This window comes from Oryzias melastigma, linkage group LG22, assembly GCF_002922805.2.
Source record: "Oryzias melastigma strain HK-1 linkage group LG22, ASM292280v2, whole genome shotgun sequence".
Lineage (NCBI taxonomy): Eukaryota > Metazoa > Chordata > Actinopteri > Beloniformes > Adrianichthyidae > Oryzias > Oryzias melastigma.
The window spans coordinates 26,238,789-26,253,640 of NC_050533.1; the positions used below are offsets into that span (position 1 = coordinate 26,238,789).

General features: G+C 40.3%; 1 protein-coding gene across 1 annotated transcript; it reads left to right on the forward strand.

The window, feature by feature from the left end:
- The first annotated feature begins 2,586 nt into the window (after positions 1–2,586).
- On the forward strand, positions 2,587–5,443 carry LOC112155552 (radial spoke head protein 3 homolog B). Its single transcript, XM_024287654.1, has 8 exons — positions 2,587–2,747; positions 3,357–3,438; positions 3,503–3,644; positions 3,737–3,882; positions 3,981–4,184; positions 4,433–4,595; positions 4,669–4,755; positions 5,235–5,443. Exons 1-8 carry the CDS (start codon positions 2,662–2,664, stop codon positions 5,300–5,302), a joined length of 978 nt encoding a protein of 325 aa, XP_024143422.1. The 5' UTR covers positions 2,587–2,661; the 3' UTR covers positions 5,303–5,443.
- Positions 5,444–14,852: the final 9,409 nt, after the last annotated feature.

The window sequence follows — 14,852 nt, forward strand, 5'->3', positions numbered from 1 at the left end:
TTAAGGTGCTGAAATTGATAGTTAAAAAGGCTGAAGCTGATGGCTGAAAACGATGAAGCTGATAGAAAAGTAAAATATTAGCTAAATGGTAAATTAGCCTAAAAAAAGAACAACAACTTAGATTACCCAAAAAAGCATGTAGCTGAAAAAATGGCTAAACTTCAATATTCTAAAGAATGGGGGGGGGGCTAAATTAGCCAAAACAGCTAGCATATAGCTGAAATATTAGCTACAGGTAAACTCCAAAATAGCCCAAAAAATCTCAGTAAATACCAAAATACCCCAAAAAGCTAGTAGAATGCTAATTTTTAAAACTTTAAACCCATGACTTTTTAACATAGTTGGGAATAATAAAAAGGCAGGAATATTATTCCAGAATAAATCAACTTAAGCCTGAAATAACTTTCAATATTTTACTCTACATAGTGGGGCTAGTGGAGGCTACACTGCATCTTCAATAATGGAAAGTGCAAAGTAAAGTGATGTCAGTTTCACCTGTTGATTGCATATCGAGGTATAGTGTGATATGTATATGGTAATAGTATATGTCTATGGTTTCACCACAGAACTTTCTTTGGAGATTAACAATTTTTTTGCCGTTATAATGCCCTACAGCGGGGTTGCAATATGAGTGTTACAAAATAAATTAACCATGTCAGAGACAGGGGATACAAATTCTATCAGCTGATAAATATAAAGAAACAACATCTGGCACAGCTGAGGGTTAGCAGGACTGATGGGAACCCGTGTCTGAGAGTGGTAAAATGCCGCAAGCATCAAAGCTATTAAACGCTAATGTAATAATTTGGCACACTCTCCGTTTTGTGTGACATCACATGAAAAGGGTCTATATAGGTATGATCCATGCTAAAGCTAACACGATAACAGCCTTGCAGATTCAAACATGGACGGAGCTTTTATATTGGAGCTCAGAGCATAATTCTGAAATGACATGGGACTTACTTCGGGCTCACACCGCTAGCATTACAGCTCCGATGCAAGCGTCGCAGTCTTTATGTAACTTTAAAAGTGAGAAAGGGAATCCCGCTGCAGCGTTCATGTCCTGCGTCTGCGGTCAGGCCTCTGCGGCACTGCGAATCAGTTTCGTTGAGTTCAAATTTTTGCCGGATGACTCGGCTGTACCTCAACGAACAAAGGGGGGTTAGCGTGAACGTATGTGAGTTAGGAGTTTTGCGAGGTCGGCAGCAGAGCCTGTGGCTGCAACCATCCAGTAGCTAATATGAGCCCTCTGCTGTAGCTAGACCGCTCCCGCATCGCACCTGAGCTGTAACGCTAGCCGTGTGAGCCCGGGTAAGGCTACACCAGTTGACAATCGCAAAATTCAACTGTAATACCTTGTTTCAACCTGTAGGGGGGAAAACACAGATGGGTTTAAACCAGGGGGCGGAACCTTTAACAGTAAGAGTAATTTAAGCTTGTTTTCTACTGATCAAAACCTACAAGGATCCGCATAGTCTTACTTTAGGCGTCAGGAAATTTGGATTTGCATTCATGACCTTATTTTTTATTAATAATTAATATGAATTATGTCTATTTTTTGGCACAAAAAAAGAAAAATATGAAAAGAACCTAGCATCTCTCAAAATATGATCCTTTATTATTATTATTATTTAACTTATTTTTAAAATATAAGACGCTCTGTGCCGAACAGGATCATCTTTGTGCAGCTCTGAACAGCTAGTAACTAGAGTTGTGCAGCATAAGATAATATGTGCTTTTAACTCATAACAGATCAAACTTTTTACCAAAGTTTTCCATATAAAATCTGTTTATTCTGGAGGTAGAGTTGAACAAACAAGACGTCTTCAGGTCAACAGGATGTAAAAACCTACATAGTTTATCATCTATGTGAACCTCAGACATCAATTTATACATTTAACTAAACTAAATTTAATAAATACTAATGAAGTAAACCTTGGTTTAAAAAAAATGCTATTTTATTTTCTTTTTATTTATTTTTCTGTTCTTTTTCCCCTCTTTGTCCTCAGCAGTCTTACTCTGCTGGGTTTAGTTATTTTAGTTTGAGGTTGGATCTTGGTAGTCTTAGTTTTCAGGCTTTGTTTATTTGTTTTCTTTAGTTAGTTTTGGTTAGACAGACATTATCAGGAGCTGCTGACTCTGACGGTCGACATGACTGGGTCAACAGTCTCCATGATTTATTTTATGTTTGACCAAAGAGCCACCATGGAGACATAAAAGAGACACGTGTGGATCTGGAGCTCCAGGTTGCAGACTCCTGGAATAGAGTATATTTTCAGGAATTAAACAACTTTATTTTAAATTGTCAAAAATGTGGTAAGGACCAACAGACAGCATTTTTAAAGCCCAATTTATAGAGGTAAAAAAGTTGATTCCATGTTTTGCTAACCCTTTAAAAATGAGTGATTGTATTTGTAGATAAACAGATGTGCCCGTTCTTTGTTTGTTTTTTTTAGTTTTTTTTTTTATATATAAATCACTCATTATAATTCAGCAAAAGATACATAAAGGTAATAAAAGTATGTCTGAAATGAATAATTCTGCCACATTTCATTCTGGCCTGGCTGTAGCTGCAGGAAATGACGCAATAGATCTGCTTTAACTTCCTGGAGACGGTTACTACAACACCCCGAATAACCGCGTCCGTGCGCGTTTCTAACGATGGACGGCAGCAGAATGTACGTGTTCTCGAGTCGCCCCAGAGTTGTGGAGGATCCGTGGAAACCCCGGTGGTCTCCGTCCGGACGGTAAAGCACGCGCACACCCGCGCGCACGGAGGGGAGGCGCAGTTACAGCTGGTTTGGGGAAACATTGCAGCTTCCGTTGAGATTAAATGTACTGAAAGCACAGCGAGACTAACAGTTAACAGAAGAACCGATACCGAAACCATATGTTTCAAGGCTTGGCTATGGATGCTCATTTTAGCCAAAAATATTACAGCCCAGTTGATGAAAATACACGTGAAGACTCAAATGGGATATTAACCAGCAGTAGCCTATGTGGTCATGTAGAGAGATGGAGATAACAAATGTTTTGTTTTTTTGACACATAATGCTGTTACTTTGGCAGTTTTTCTTTAGGGATATACCAGCATTTAAATCATACTGTTGCATGTAGAGCAGGAGCTTAATCCCACAAGGGGTCAAAATCCAAAACACACCTAAGGTCACAGGACGAACAGGATAAACATTTGTTGAACACCAAAACTACATTTTTAAAACTTTAAAACTGTAACTTTTTAACATATTTATGAACTAGATATATAGCATTACCTGTGATAATACTAGTGTGAATGCTGTAAACTGAATTTGACCACTGAAGATGATGAAATCACCGTCTTTGTTCTCCTGATGCAGAATGCAGCTCAAGCATGGGAACATTATGAGGGATCCGCGTGTTTTCAGAGGAAACGTCTCGTCCCAACCCCTCAAGTTTGCAGTAAGTCATGCAGCTTTCTTGTGTTCGTCCGAGCTCCAGCTGATCGAGTCCCCCCCGATGACAGAGAGCCCCGCTGGACTCTGCGGACATGCGCACTCAGGAGGAGCGCACATCCGGAGCCGTTGGTCCGAAACGGGTCAGGAGGAAGTTCCGACCCAGAACTCCTGAGCCTGTTCAGGGCAGGAAACACCTGGAAATTCAGACAGGTGAACCGTCTGTCGAACCTTTATTGTACCAGTGAGCTTTACAAAAATTGAGCTGATTTGTTCCTCTTTTTGTTCCTTTTGTTCTCCGTCAGAAAGTTACCTGGAAGAGCTGAGTGACATCCCTGTGGTGAAGGAGATTGAGTGTCAGACTGATGCTTTCCTGGACAGACCTGAAACTCCAATCTTCATACCTGCAAAAACTGGCAAAGATGCTGAAACCCAGATAGATGAGGGAGATGTGGGTCCATTTTCTTTTAGGATTTAAAATATGTTTTGAAGAACCTTGATTTGGTGCTTTAACACACGATGAACGCTCGCTGCACGTGTCCTGTGCAGCTGTTTGACTTTGAGGAGGAAGTGCGGCCCATCCTGGAAATTCTGGTGGGAAAGACGCTGGAACAGTCTTTGTTGGAGGTGATGGAGGAGGAGGAGCTGGCTGCACTGATGGCCCAGCAAAGGGCCTTTCTAGAGCGCCGAAATAACCAACTTCCAGAGGTCCATCGGCTGCAGGAGCAAGAGCGACGCCGTCGTGAGGAGAGAGTAAGCACAGTCTTCAAACTGTCTTAAAGTTCATGTCTTTGATTCTGACCCAAACATACAGGAATAATCAGGAAGAGACGGGATGGAAAATAACCACAACGCAAATATTTGACAAACATGGAGAAAAAAGCTGCAACATTGATTATGTTTAGAAAGAGGACTTCATCAGTGAACAAAGTCACTGCAGGCCTTCAGGTCAGTGAGATAAAGTAAGTCCTGGTCAGACTGATCTCTGCTGTGGATCTCAGGAACGCAGAATGGCAGAGCAGAAGAGGGCGTTGCAGGAGGAGAAGGAGGTTGTAGAGAAGATTGCTGCTCGTGCGCTGACCCAGCAGCAGCTGGCTGACCTTGTGCCTTCAGTCTTGGCCTCACTGAGGAGGGAGGGTTACTTTTATGACCCCGTGGAGAGAGGTGAGCCTGCAGAAGCTGCATCTATGCTGTGAAGATCTGCACACAATGCTGATGAAGTCTGTGTCCTCCTCAGATGTTGAGACTCATTTCTTCCCTCGACTGATGGAGGACGTTCAGAGAGTTTTACAGAAGAACTGCAGAGCCAGGGAGCTTCTGGACGGTCAGAGTTCTTTATTGTTTGGAAGTATTCTCATTTTTTCATGAAAAAGTTTTACTTCAATCACTCAGTTTAGTTCAGTTCATGTTTGAATCACCAATTCCAACCTGAGGTTAGTTTAAGAAGCTGTGCAAAGAAAGCAAGAATCCTGTCACTTTAATTAACTCTAGATTGGTACGACTCAGTTGAGTTCATTAAGACCAAAAGATCTTAACAGCATTTAAAAATAGTTTGGGATTTCTTTAGAGTAATTCTTTTCTGATTCTGCAACCAGGAGACTGACCAGCAGGGGGCGCTTTCTCTTTCAAGTCACTGCATCATGAGTGTTGGAGTTAAACACAAACTAACAGAAATGAGGTGGTTCTGTATAGCGCCATAGCTATCTTATTTGACTGAGAAGTCCAGCTGCTGTAAGTCAGAAGGAACAGGACTGCCAGACGGGCAGAGCGAGTCTGAAACCTTTTTCATTTTGTGTGTTTTAGAAATCATCTATGAAGTCACTCAAAGAAGACTGGAGGGGTTTGAAGTGCTGGAGACCTCCGACCCCTAAAGCTGTATGGAAGACGTTCACTGAGGAACGGTCCAGCTGGGTGTTCTTTATATTTGGGCTGCGTCAAAGGAGTTAAAGGACGTAAAAACATTCACTGGAATAGAGATTCCTGTGCAATAATAAAGCTTTGTGTTCTGTCAAGCTCGTTTGTGTGTAGTTGATTTTTTACAGTAGTTTCTTCTGTAGTGTAACGTGAATTTATTTGTGTAACTACAGAACATTCAGTTCAGAGGTTCTGGATAGCTTTAGATTTTCCCCTTTGCTTTGATCAAGTTCATCATCTTCCTGCTTGTGCAGGGTCACGGGGTCACGGGGTCAGAAAGTTTGCTCTGTGTACTATTAGGTTTTAAACTGTTTTCAAATGTTCAATATTCCTGAAAAGGTATAATGTTGATGGATTTTCCATTCACTTTAAGCTGATTTTATATGTAGCTAAATCAGGGCCAATATTATTAGAAACCCAAATAAAACTAATTGAAAAAAAATGTTTGGCAAAGAAAAAGGAAAGTGTCCAAAGCTTTTTGCTATTCTAAAATAAACTTAACTATTTTCAGATTCACATGTTCTGTTTTTTTGGTTTCAAAACCTAAAAAATTTAATTTCAAATCTTTTTGTCACTTTCAACTCATTTTTCCATTTTCAAATCTGAAAGTTTCGGTTTCCAAACTTTTGGCGCAGTTGTGGCATGTTGGGGCGGGGCTAACATGAAGGGCCAATCAAAATCGATGAGGTGGTAACTTCAGGCTGGATGGCTCAGTGGGCTAAGTTTAGGGTTTGCACCCTGAATTCTGGGTTCAATCACCAGGGTTGTCCACTGATCCCCACCCAGATTGGGTCCCAAGACAAGACCCTTGATGCTGCTGCCTAACTGGGTCCCTCCAAGTACAGGGTTGTGTCCAGAAGTACATGCAGCATAAAAGCCCTACCAAATCACTGAGTTTCGTTGTGACCTCAATTGTGACCTCAAATGGGATAAGCTGAAAGGTGAACAACAGTCTGTACTATCATAATCTGAAGTTGTCCAAAGACGGCTGTAAAAATGTACAAACCGTTTGTCCAAAACTCTGGTCTAGTCCGTTCAAAACACCATCTTATTGTGTTACATACAGGCATTAAAAACCATCTACATGCTTCTAAAATTTTCAGATTCAAAAACAAAAAAGTGTTGAAAGTGAAATAAAGTTTTGAACTTCAAATTTTGAGTTTTGAAACCTGAAAAACAACATTTGAGGCTGAAAATAATTAAGTTTATTTTAGAATAGCTAAAGTTTCAGACATTTAAAATTTTTTGGGCCAAACACCAATACTTTTTCAATTTGTTTTGTTTGGGTTTTGAATAATATTGGCCCCAATTTAGCTCTATAATCTTATCTCTCCAGAGCGAGAGGGACTCGGCAGAGACGATGGGTTAGATGTCTGTGCTCAGCAGGTCCATTGATGGTAATGAGATACATGTGCTCAGTGGTAACCATTGACATGAATATCTTATTAAACGGTTCATGGTGACAACCTTTCACAGATACAGCAGGCTACAGTCCTGATTTGAGTCGTTTTACTTTAAATTACCACTCCAACTATATTTTGATACATTTTAAAGTTGTTTCCCGTGGTCTCAGTGCCCACCCATAACAGTTGCCGTGTCACAAACCTGAGCTTTCTAAATCTGATCCTGATCCATCATGATTTAAGTAAAGAAATAATCAGAAACACAGTTTAAATTCTAAATTAATTTATGTGTCCTCCATCAAGAGAAAAATGCTACAAGAACATGTTAAAACCCCCATTTTCATAAGAGTGGGTCTTGAACTTGGGACAAACAGCAGCTGAGGGATGTCTCTCCTGTAAGAAGTGATAGAATTGTGTTCAGCGAGGTGCACAGCTGCTGGATTGCCTCAGCTAAGTGAAACAGCATGAACATCTTTTCAGTAAATAACAGAATAAGGACTTATTTAGCAGTGAGATCATTAGTTGTTTCACATTTATCATATTCAAAGATCTAAACTTGATGAGCTCAGAGAAAACTCTCATTTGCATTAGACGAGTTTACATGTCTTCCCGCTGACGTCTTGTCTGAAATATTTGCACCCTCACCTCTGAACAGCCTGGCTGAGCGTGGTTTCACGAGGCGTTCGCTGCGGTTCGCTGCGGGCTCTTACATGCTTGCGTGCTTTAATGCCACATTCCACAGGAAAGAAGGACCTCCGCTTTTATTCTGAAAAGACTGAATTCAATCATTTTGAATCTGTGGCCAGCACTTCCTCCTCACGATTAATCCATCTCTCTAGTTCCTCTCAGTTCCAGCTACAGTCCAGTGGTGAATCCGCTTCCTTCCTGCAGGTTCGGGTGTCAGGGGTTGTAGAGATGAGTCTGTTTTAGTGTCATTGTTTTATTAAACCAAACCACCAACAAACCCTGGATTACCAGTGGAGTCAAGGTTGTGCTGAACAAAAAAAAAACATTTAGAACCAGAGACAAAAACTTGATGAAATAGGTGAAGAAAAAGGTCAAGAGTGTGTTGAGAGACTATGAGAACGTACAGCAAGAGGTTGGAAGGAAAACTGATGGAGAGTTCTGGAATGGGATGAGACCAATAAACTGCAACAAAGGTGATAGTGCAGGGGTGGTGGAAACAGGGAGAGCTGATGAGCTCCATACCTTTTTCAATCGTTTTAGTCACTCCCCAACCATCTATTCCTCATCTTCTTCCTCTGTCCCGTACACCAGAACCCCTATCCACAGCTCGGTTCCTCCCTCCCAGAACCATCCTTCAGTACAGATCAGGTGAGCATAGAAATGTGAAGATCTCAGCAAGCTTCTCGTTCTGATCAGGTATCATCAAAACTGATGAAGGCCCGTGCTACTAAACTGAGTGTTCCACTACAGCAGCTGTACAACCTCAGTCTTTCTTTCATTCATTCATTCATTTTCTTGACCGCTTCCTCCCTTTCGGGGTCGCGGGGGTGCCGGAGCCTATCCCGGCTACTGATGGGTGAAGGCGGGGTTCACCCTGGACAGGTCTCCAGTCTGTCTCAGGGCCTCAATCACACACATTCACTCTCACATTCACACCTAGGGGCAATTTAGAGTCACCAATCAACCTATGAAGCATGTTTTTGGACGGTGGGAGGAAGCCGGAGTCCCCGGTGAAAACCCACACATGCACGGGGAGAACGTGCAAACTCCACACAGAAAGGTCCCAGCTGATGTTTCTGAACATTTCTTGAACGTGTGGTACTGCAGATTATGATGATTATGATTACTGCAGAATAAGATGAACGTTCTGTAGTTTGCATATAAAAAAGGGAATTGAAGATTCTGTGCTCTACCTTCTCCATCGGGCATTCTCCTACCTTGATGTGGGACGATGTGCTGCAAGATGGCTGTTCTTTGATTTTTTTTTTCTAGTGCCTTTAAAGCACGTGTCAAAGTCAAGGCCCGGGGGCCGGATTCGGCCCTTTGGGTAATTCTATCCGGCCCTCCAGATCATTTTATTTTATTGTTATTAATGACCTGATGTTATCTTGAGCTCACTTCTAACTTGTATAATTTTGACAAAATATATTTTTATAGAGAGTAAAATATTTAAAGTTATTTAAGGTTTAAGTTGATTTATTCTGGAATAATATTCCTGTCTTTTTATTATTCATAATTATGTTAAAAAGTTACAGTTTTAAAGTTTTAAAAATAGGCATTCTGCTAGGACTATTTTGACATTTACTAAGATTTGTTTAGGCTATGTTGGAGTTTAGCTAATATTTCAGCTAAATGCTATCTGTTTTGGCTAATTTAGGCTTATTTCAGTTTTTAGCTATTTTAAAGTTTAGCCATTTTTTATCTACATGCTAGCTGTTTTGAGTAACCTAAGGTTTTTGTTGGGCTAGTTTGGCATTTAGCCAACATTTTAGCTGGCCATCAGCTTTAGCATTTTCAGCCATTAGCTTCATTGATTTCAGCTATTTTTTACAAATTTTTTATTGTTAATTTACAAGATTAAAAGTCATAAATCTAGCCTATATCTTTTAAAGTCATAGATATATGACCCCAATACTCCGTCGTAGATTTGACTAACCTAAGTTTTTTTTTTTGTTGTTGTTTTTGCTTTTTAGGCAATGTTGGTATTTAGCTCATATTTTAGTTGGTTATCAGCTTCAGCATTTTCAGCTATCAGCTTCAGTGTTGTTAGCATCTTCAGCAGACAAATTCAGCTTACAGCATTCACACTAGTATTATCACAGGTAATGATATATATCTAGTTCATAATTATGCTAAAAAGTTACAGTTTTAAAATTTTAAAACTGTAATGTTCAATAAATGTTTATCCTGTTCAGGTTCTTTGAACGATTAAGTCAAAAGGTTTAAACATGTTTTCACTGAGACCGATTACTCGGGAAATGCTTCCCAATGTCGTGTAATGTGAACTATTCATGGCATTTTGAAAACTAGAATCCTATTTACAGTTAAAAAAAAAACAAACAAAGACACTGAGTATACTTTGACATTCTACATTTTGCAACTTACAGGATTGTGATCATAGAAAGCAAAATAAAAAATAAATAAACTAAACTCCCTTTGGCTCAGTAAACCTTCCTGAAGTAGTTTTGACACTGAAAATACTGTAAAACAGACAGTTCTACAAATCAATCACGGACAACGAGACAACCTCATCTGTTAGCCCACATATCTTCTTCACAGTGAATATCAGCTCTATCAATGCACAGAGGAAAGAATCTTCTTGAGAACTGAATCCACCCTCTGCAGACTCTGCTGTGATGTCATCAGAGCTGCATTCATGACCTCTAGCAGGTCATTTGTTTATGTGGACGCCGGTCATAAACCTTCCACCTCCAGGAAGAGAAAAACTCTTCAATGGGATTTAAAATGGAGAGTATGGTGGAAGATACTCCACCAGCATCCCGTCATGTTCTGAGCACCACGGCCTGACTGCAGCAGAATGATGGAAGCTGACATTATCCCACACTATTACACACTTTGTCACCAGGCTCATTCCTTTCATTCTCAGGGATTATGTTCCTATAGAGAGCATCCACAAATATTACAGTTTTTCCCTGTTGCTTTGGCTCATTTCTTGAAACAGAAATTAAGCTTATTAAAATAAAAGATCATTTGGCTAAACACACTTACACTTTTCCAAAACAGTTCAGATCTCTAGTAAAACCAAGTTTCTTCACCAAAACTCTTCACACATGCTTCAGCAGCTCATTCTTTTCCCAAGTAAAGAGTCAGAGCCCTCGTAACAACATGGATCCTTCTCAGATGATTTGGCTCATTCTCATTCATTTAGTTCTCTTGTCAAAAACAACCTGGATTTTCCAGCAAAACACCATGGATCTCCTGCAGACGCTCATATCTCCTCCAAAACTCTTTACTCTTGGGTCAAAATGAAGTTTTTTACTCACATTGATGGTCAGAGAACTCAAAAAGCATTGTCTCTTTGTCAGTGTGTGAGCTCTGCAGGTCAAACCGCTTAGACGTTTTGTCACAATAGAAGACTTAGACTTGGCTTCATTGATCCCTTTGGGATGGCACCCTTGGGGAAATTAGATTTTTAAGCGTAAGTATACATAATAAAAATCTCAATGTAGAAGTTGAGGTAACTATGTAGCAAGCATAAAAGATTTCAAAGTATCTATCAAAGTTGAACATCACACACACGTACACATTAAACATCGGAACTTTTTTATTTACAATTAAAAAAAGGACATATTCTTCTCTGCAAGTCCAATGTAAAAACTAACCCCTCCCAAAACAATCAAAGCAGCCTACAGGACTGCAAATGGCCTTCTTGTAAGGTTCACTGGTCACTGTTGGTCTCCCCCCTCTCAGGGTGATCAACTTGATGCTCCTGGCCATCCAGACGCTCTTCTCTGTTTGGCCAAAGATTTTCATCCACATCACAGTGGATTGTTGAGTACATACATGTTTTCCCTGCGAAAGGTTTGGACAATGGATGAGACCGATTCACATTAGGCTGTACTCGCCGACCGGCCTCTGCCATTGTGAGGTGATGGTTGACAACATGGTCTATAATAGTGGCCCGTATTTTACTGTATCTGGGACAGCATGGCGTCTGCGTGCTCCTCGACCTCTTCCTCTTATCCCACCACCACGCATCCTCACTGCTCCTCTTCCTCCTCCAGTTGGTTGACTCCCCCTTCTTCCAGCAGGAAGTTGACTTTGCTCATTTTGTTGCTCCTCCATGTTCATTCTACAAATGGTTCTTGCCCTGGCCTATTTATACATATTTGCCAGCATTTACATTTATATAGGCACATTAGGCAGCACCTGTGAGTAGGGTTGGGCACCGAAGTTCGGTTCCAAGTAGGAACCGTTATGATTTGCGCGGTTCTACCGAAACCGAAAGATGCGGCTGCAAACGGTGCCGGATTTCGGTTCCAAATTGAAGTTTCATTTGTCTGTGGACATGTCAATCACTTGTACTCCCTTCTGATTTTTTACGATTCAGCCTATCTATTTACTTTCTTGTGTTCGTGGGCGGGCTCATATAAAACCGCCGAGATGGTCGGCTTCCGCAACGTCGGTGGGCGGGACTTTCGCTGTGAATAGTGGAGTTTCCGCAATTTTGAAACAATGCTGGAGCCCCATCCCAAATGAAACAATGAATCGTTTCCTCCTTGTTGGGCTGCTAATAGCAGAAAGCTCGGCTCGGCTCCGCCCACCACCACAGCGGGTCGTCATCATCTGCTGCGCTTTGCAGCCGTGTGATTGACATTTATCTTCCGCCTTATTTTATTGAAATAAAATATTGCTTTTGCCCCAAAACAACTGCAAATAAATGCCACATTCCTGATTTAATTTAATAAAATGTCAGGCTAAAATTTCCAGGACGTTTAAGTTTATTTAAGACAGAGTTTTATATTATGCTTTATATTACATGCGCACAGCTGCACGGCAGGAGGGAGTCTGCGCTTGTTTGAAGCCGTTCTGCTTTGGATTTAGGAAGATAAAGGCATTATTTTTTATTACTGAAGTACCGCAATAAGCACCGAAAGGGAACCGAAACCGAAACCAAAGAACCGCGGTAGCACCGGAACCGCATCTGATCCCATCGGTGCCCAACCCTACCTGTGAGGAGTTAGAACTCACTATTTGAGATGTGAAAAACTCTTCATTCATTAGTGAATATTCATTTGACCTCGGCATCAACAATTGTCTTGAATCTAATAATTGTTTCAAGTATTTTTGTATTGTTCATAACATAAAGTTCTTGACTAGATTTGAAAAATGTAGTAATAATTTTGAATGGGATGGCTCCCTGAATGAAGTTTTGCCGACATGGCACGACCGATTGACTCAGAATTGTCTCATCAGTTTAAATCAACAAGATCTAAGCTATTGAAAAATGTGCAAAATGTTGGTTTATTGTGCTAACTCTAGGGAACTTGTCCAAAAAAACTAGCAAATTTCACTGACACATCTGAGACATGTACTAAAGCAAATGAAATCCGACGAAAGCAACGAGAAATGACATTCTGTTGTGAACAAGTACAAGTGTGTTTGACCAAACAATCTTTGAATTAGGGAAATTTTATTTCTGTTTCAAAAAATGAGTCAAACCTACGGAGAAAAACTGTAACATTATAAGGACCAAGACGGGCAACATGGGTATGGACGCCATTTTCCAAAATTGCTACACACATAGTAAAGTTCCCTCCTTGTTGGCCTGGGACATCAATGGTGGCTCTTGGTCCAATGTAATTTCTTCCACGCCGGCTGCCTTTTGCCAGATTGAATCCTGTCTCATCAAGATATATGAAGGTGTGCTGTGGTTCCTTAGCCTCCCAATGCAGGATACGCTATACAAAGGGTAAGACAGAGTACAGTAAAAAAAAAGGTCATAGTAAAAGAGCCTCCCCACCCCAGCAAATATAATTGCACTGCAATATAGTTACAGTACCATCTAATGGAGGTACAGTGCATAAATGTTTTACAGCAACACGGAGTAAAGCATGCCCATACTGTAAGTTTTACAGTACCTGTACATATGGATGACGGAGCTCCTTCACTCGGTCACTGTTCCGTTCAAATGGTACTTTGTGCAGTTGTTTCATTCAGTCTGAGAACTCTGTCTATTGTCGACATTGATGTTGAATGAATATTTTCAAAGATGTCATTTTCCTGAACAGCTCTTTGTATTTCTCGTATTCTAATAGCATTGTTTTTGATCACAATTGCAAAAATGCTTTCTTCTTGCTGTGGAGTCAAAAGGGGGCCTCTTCCACCTCTTCTAGATTGTCTTACAATCCTTTGACGTAAACATGCAACAATTTTACAGTACTGTAATACTGCAGTTAGGTCACCTGTTTTCCCAACTAAATGTATGAATAATGGGACTGACAGTGGTTCACCTAACATTTCGCTGCACCCTGCGACCAGCCTCAGCCATTGTGAGGCCATGGTTTACCACATGATCAACAAGGGTTGCCCTGATTTCATCCGTAATCTGTCTATATGGTTGGCCTTTTCTTCCCTGGTTTTGTCCCCTTCCTCACCGCTCTTCCACGAGGCTGACCTTCCATATCTTTCAGTTTTGCAGATGAATGGATGCACCTCATGAAGATTCTGTCCCCTAGTTTACTGCATATATACTTGTAAAGTAGTAGCTCATGTGAATCAGCTGTGACTGACTGTGAAGGAGAGGCTTATCATTGGTTGCAAGTAATAGTTCACAAACTTCTTGTCATCATTGTATAATGAGGTTTTTCTTAAAAAGTTAATGGACACTTTACAGTAATGGAAACACTGTAACAATTATATTTAAAATGTATGTACAAAATGTTTGACAACATGTTCAACACTTTTGTGTACAAAGATACAAGGAATAAAATCAAGATTATTAATTGTACAATGACTATTCAGCCAGGACAAGTTTAGATACTTTTGAAAAACATGATAAAACAAATCAATAATGATCAAAAGCAAATCAAAAGTGATACATCTGTATAGATTTGTACTTAATCAAATGAACATAAAACTGACACTAGTCTGTGCACAAATGACTCAATGTTGTGGAGGTTGCACTAACTGTTGTGAAAAGGTTCATTCTGTTGTGAGAAACGCACTAAAATGATGGAGAAAAACTGTAAAACGTGCTTCGTAGCAGGACTTCAACTTTGTACCTGCGCCTCAAGCACAGGTCACATGGGTATGGCAAGCAAAAGACGTCAATAATCTCAGTGAAAAACGATGCTTTTTACCCCTGTTTTAAAAGTGGCATGTAAATTACGCTGTCTTGTGTTGTCCAAAGAAGTTTTACTGTGTACAAAACGTGCATTAAAAGTGCCGTTCTAGCGCTTTCAAAACGCGCATTAAAAGTGCTGTTTTATTGTGTTAAAAATACAAAGCTTGACTAAATGGCTATGACCGACAGCCAATTTCAGATCATTGCCACGGCCTTGAGTTAAGACAGCTGCACTTTGTGTTTTTCTCATGTGGGAATTATGAGTTTGATTCCATGTTGTTCTACAGTTATATAGTGGTTTCTTCATGATTTTAATCTTTTTCTTTTGCT

Excerpts from the sequence above, each read along its gene's own strand:
- LOC112155552 (XM_024287654.1), top strand. The coding sequence starts at position 2,662 with ATGGACGGCAGCAGAATGTACGTGTTCTCGAGTCGCCCCAGAGTTGTG. Across the intron at positions 4,596-4,668 it reads TTATGACCCCGTGGAGAGAG|ATGTTGAGACTCATTTCTTC; the intron begins GTGAGCCTGCAG and ends TGTCCTCCTCAG. Across the intron at positions 4,756-5,234 it reads AGCCAGGGAGCTTCTGGACG|AAATCATCTATGAAGTCACT; the intron begins GTCAGAGTTCTT and ends TGTGTGTTTTAG.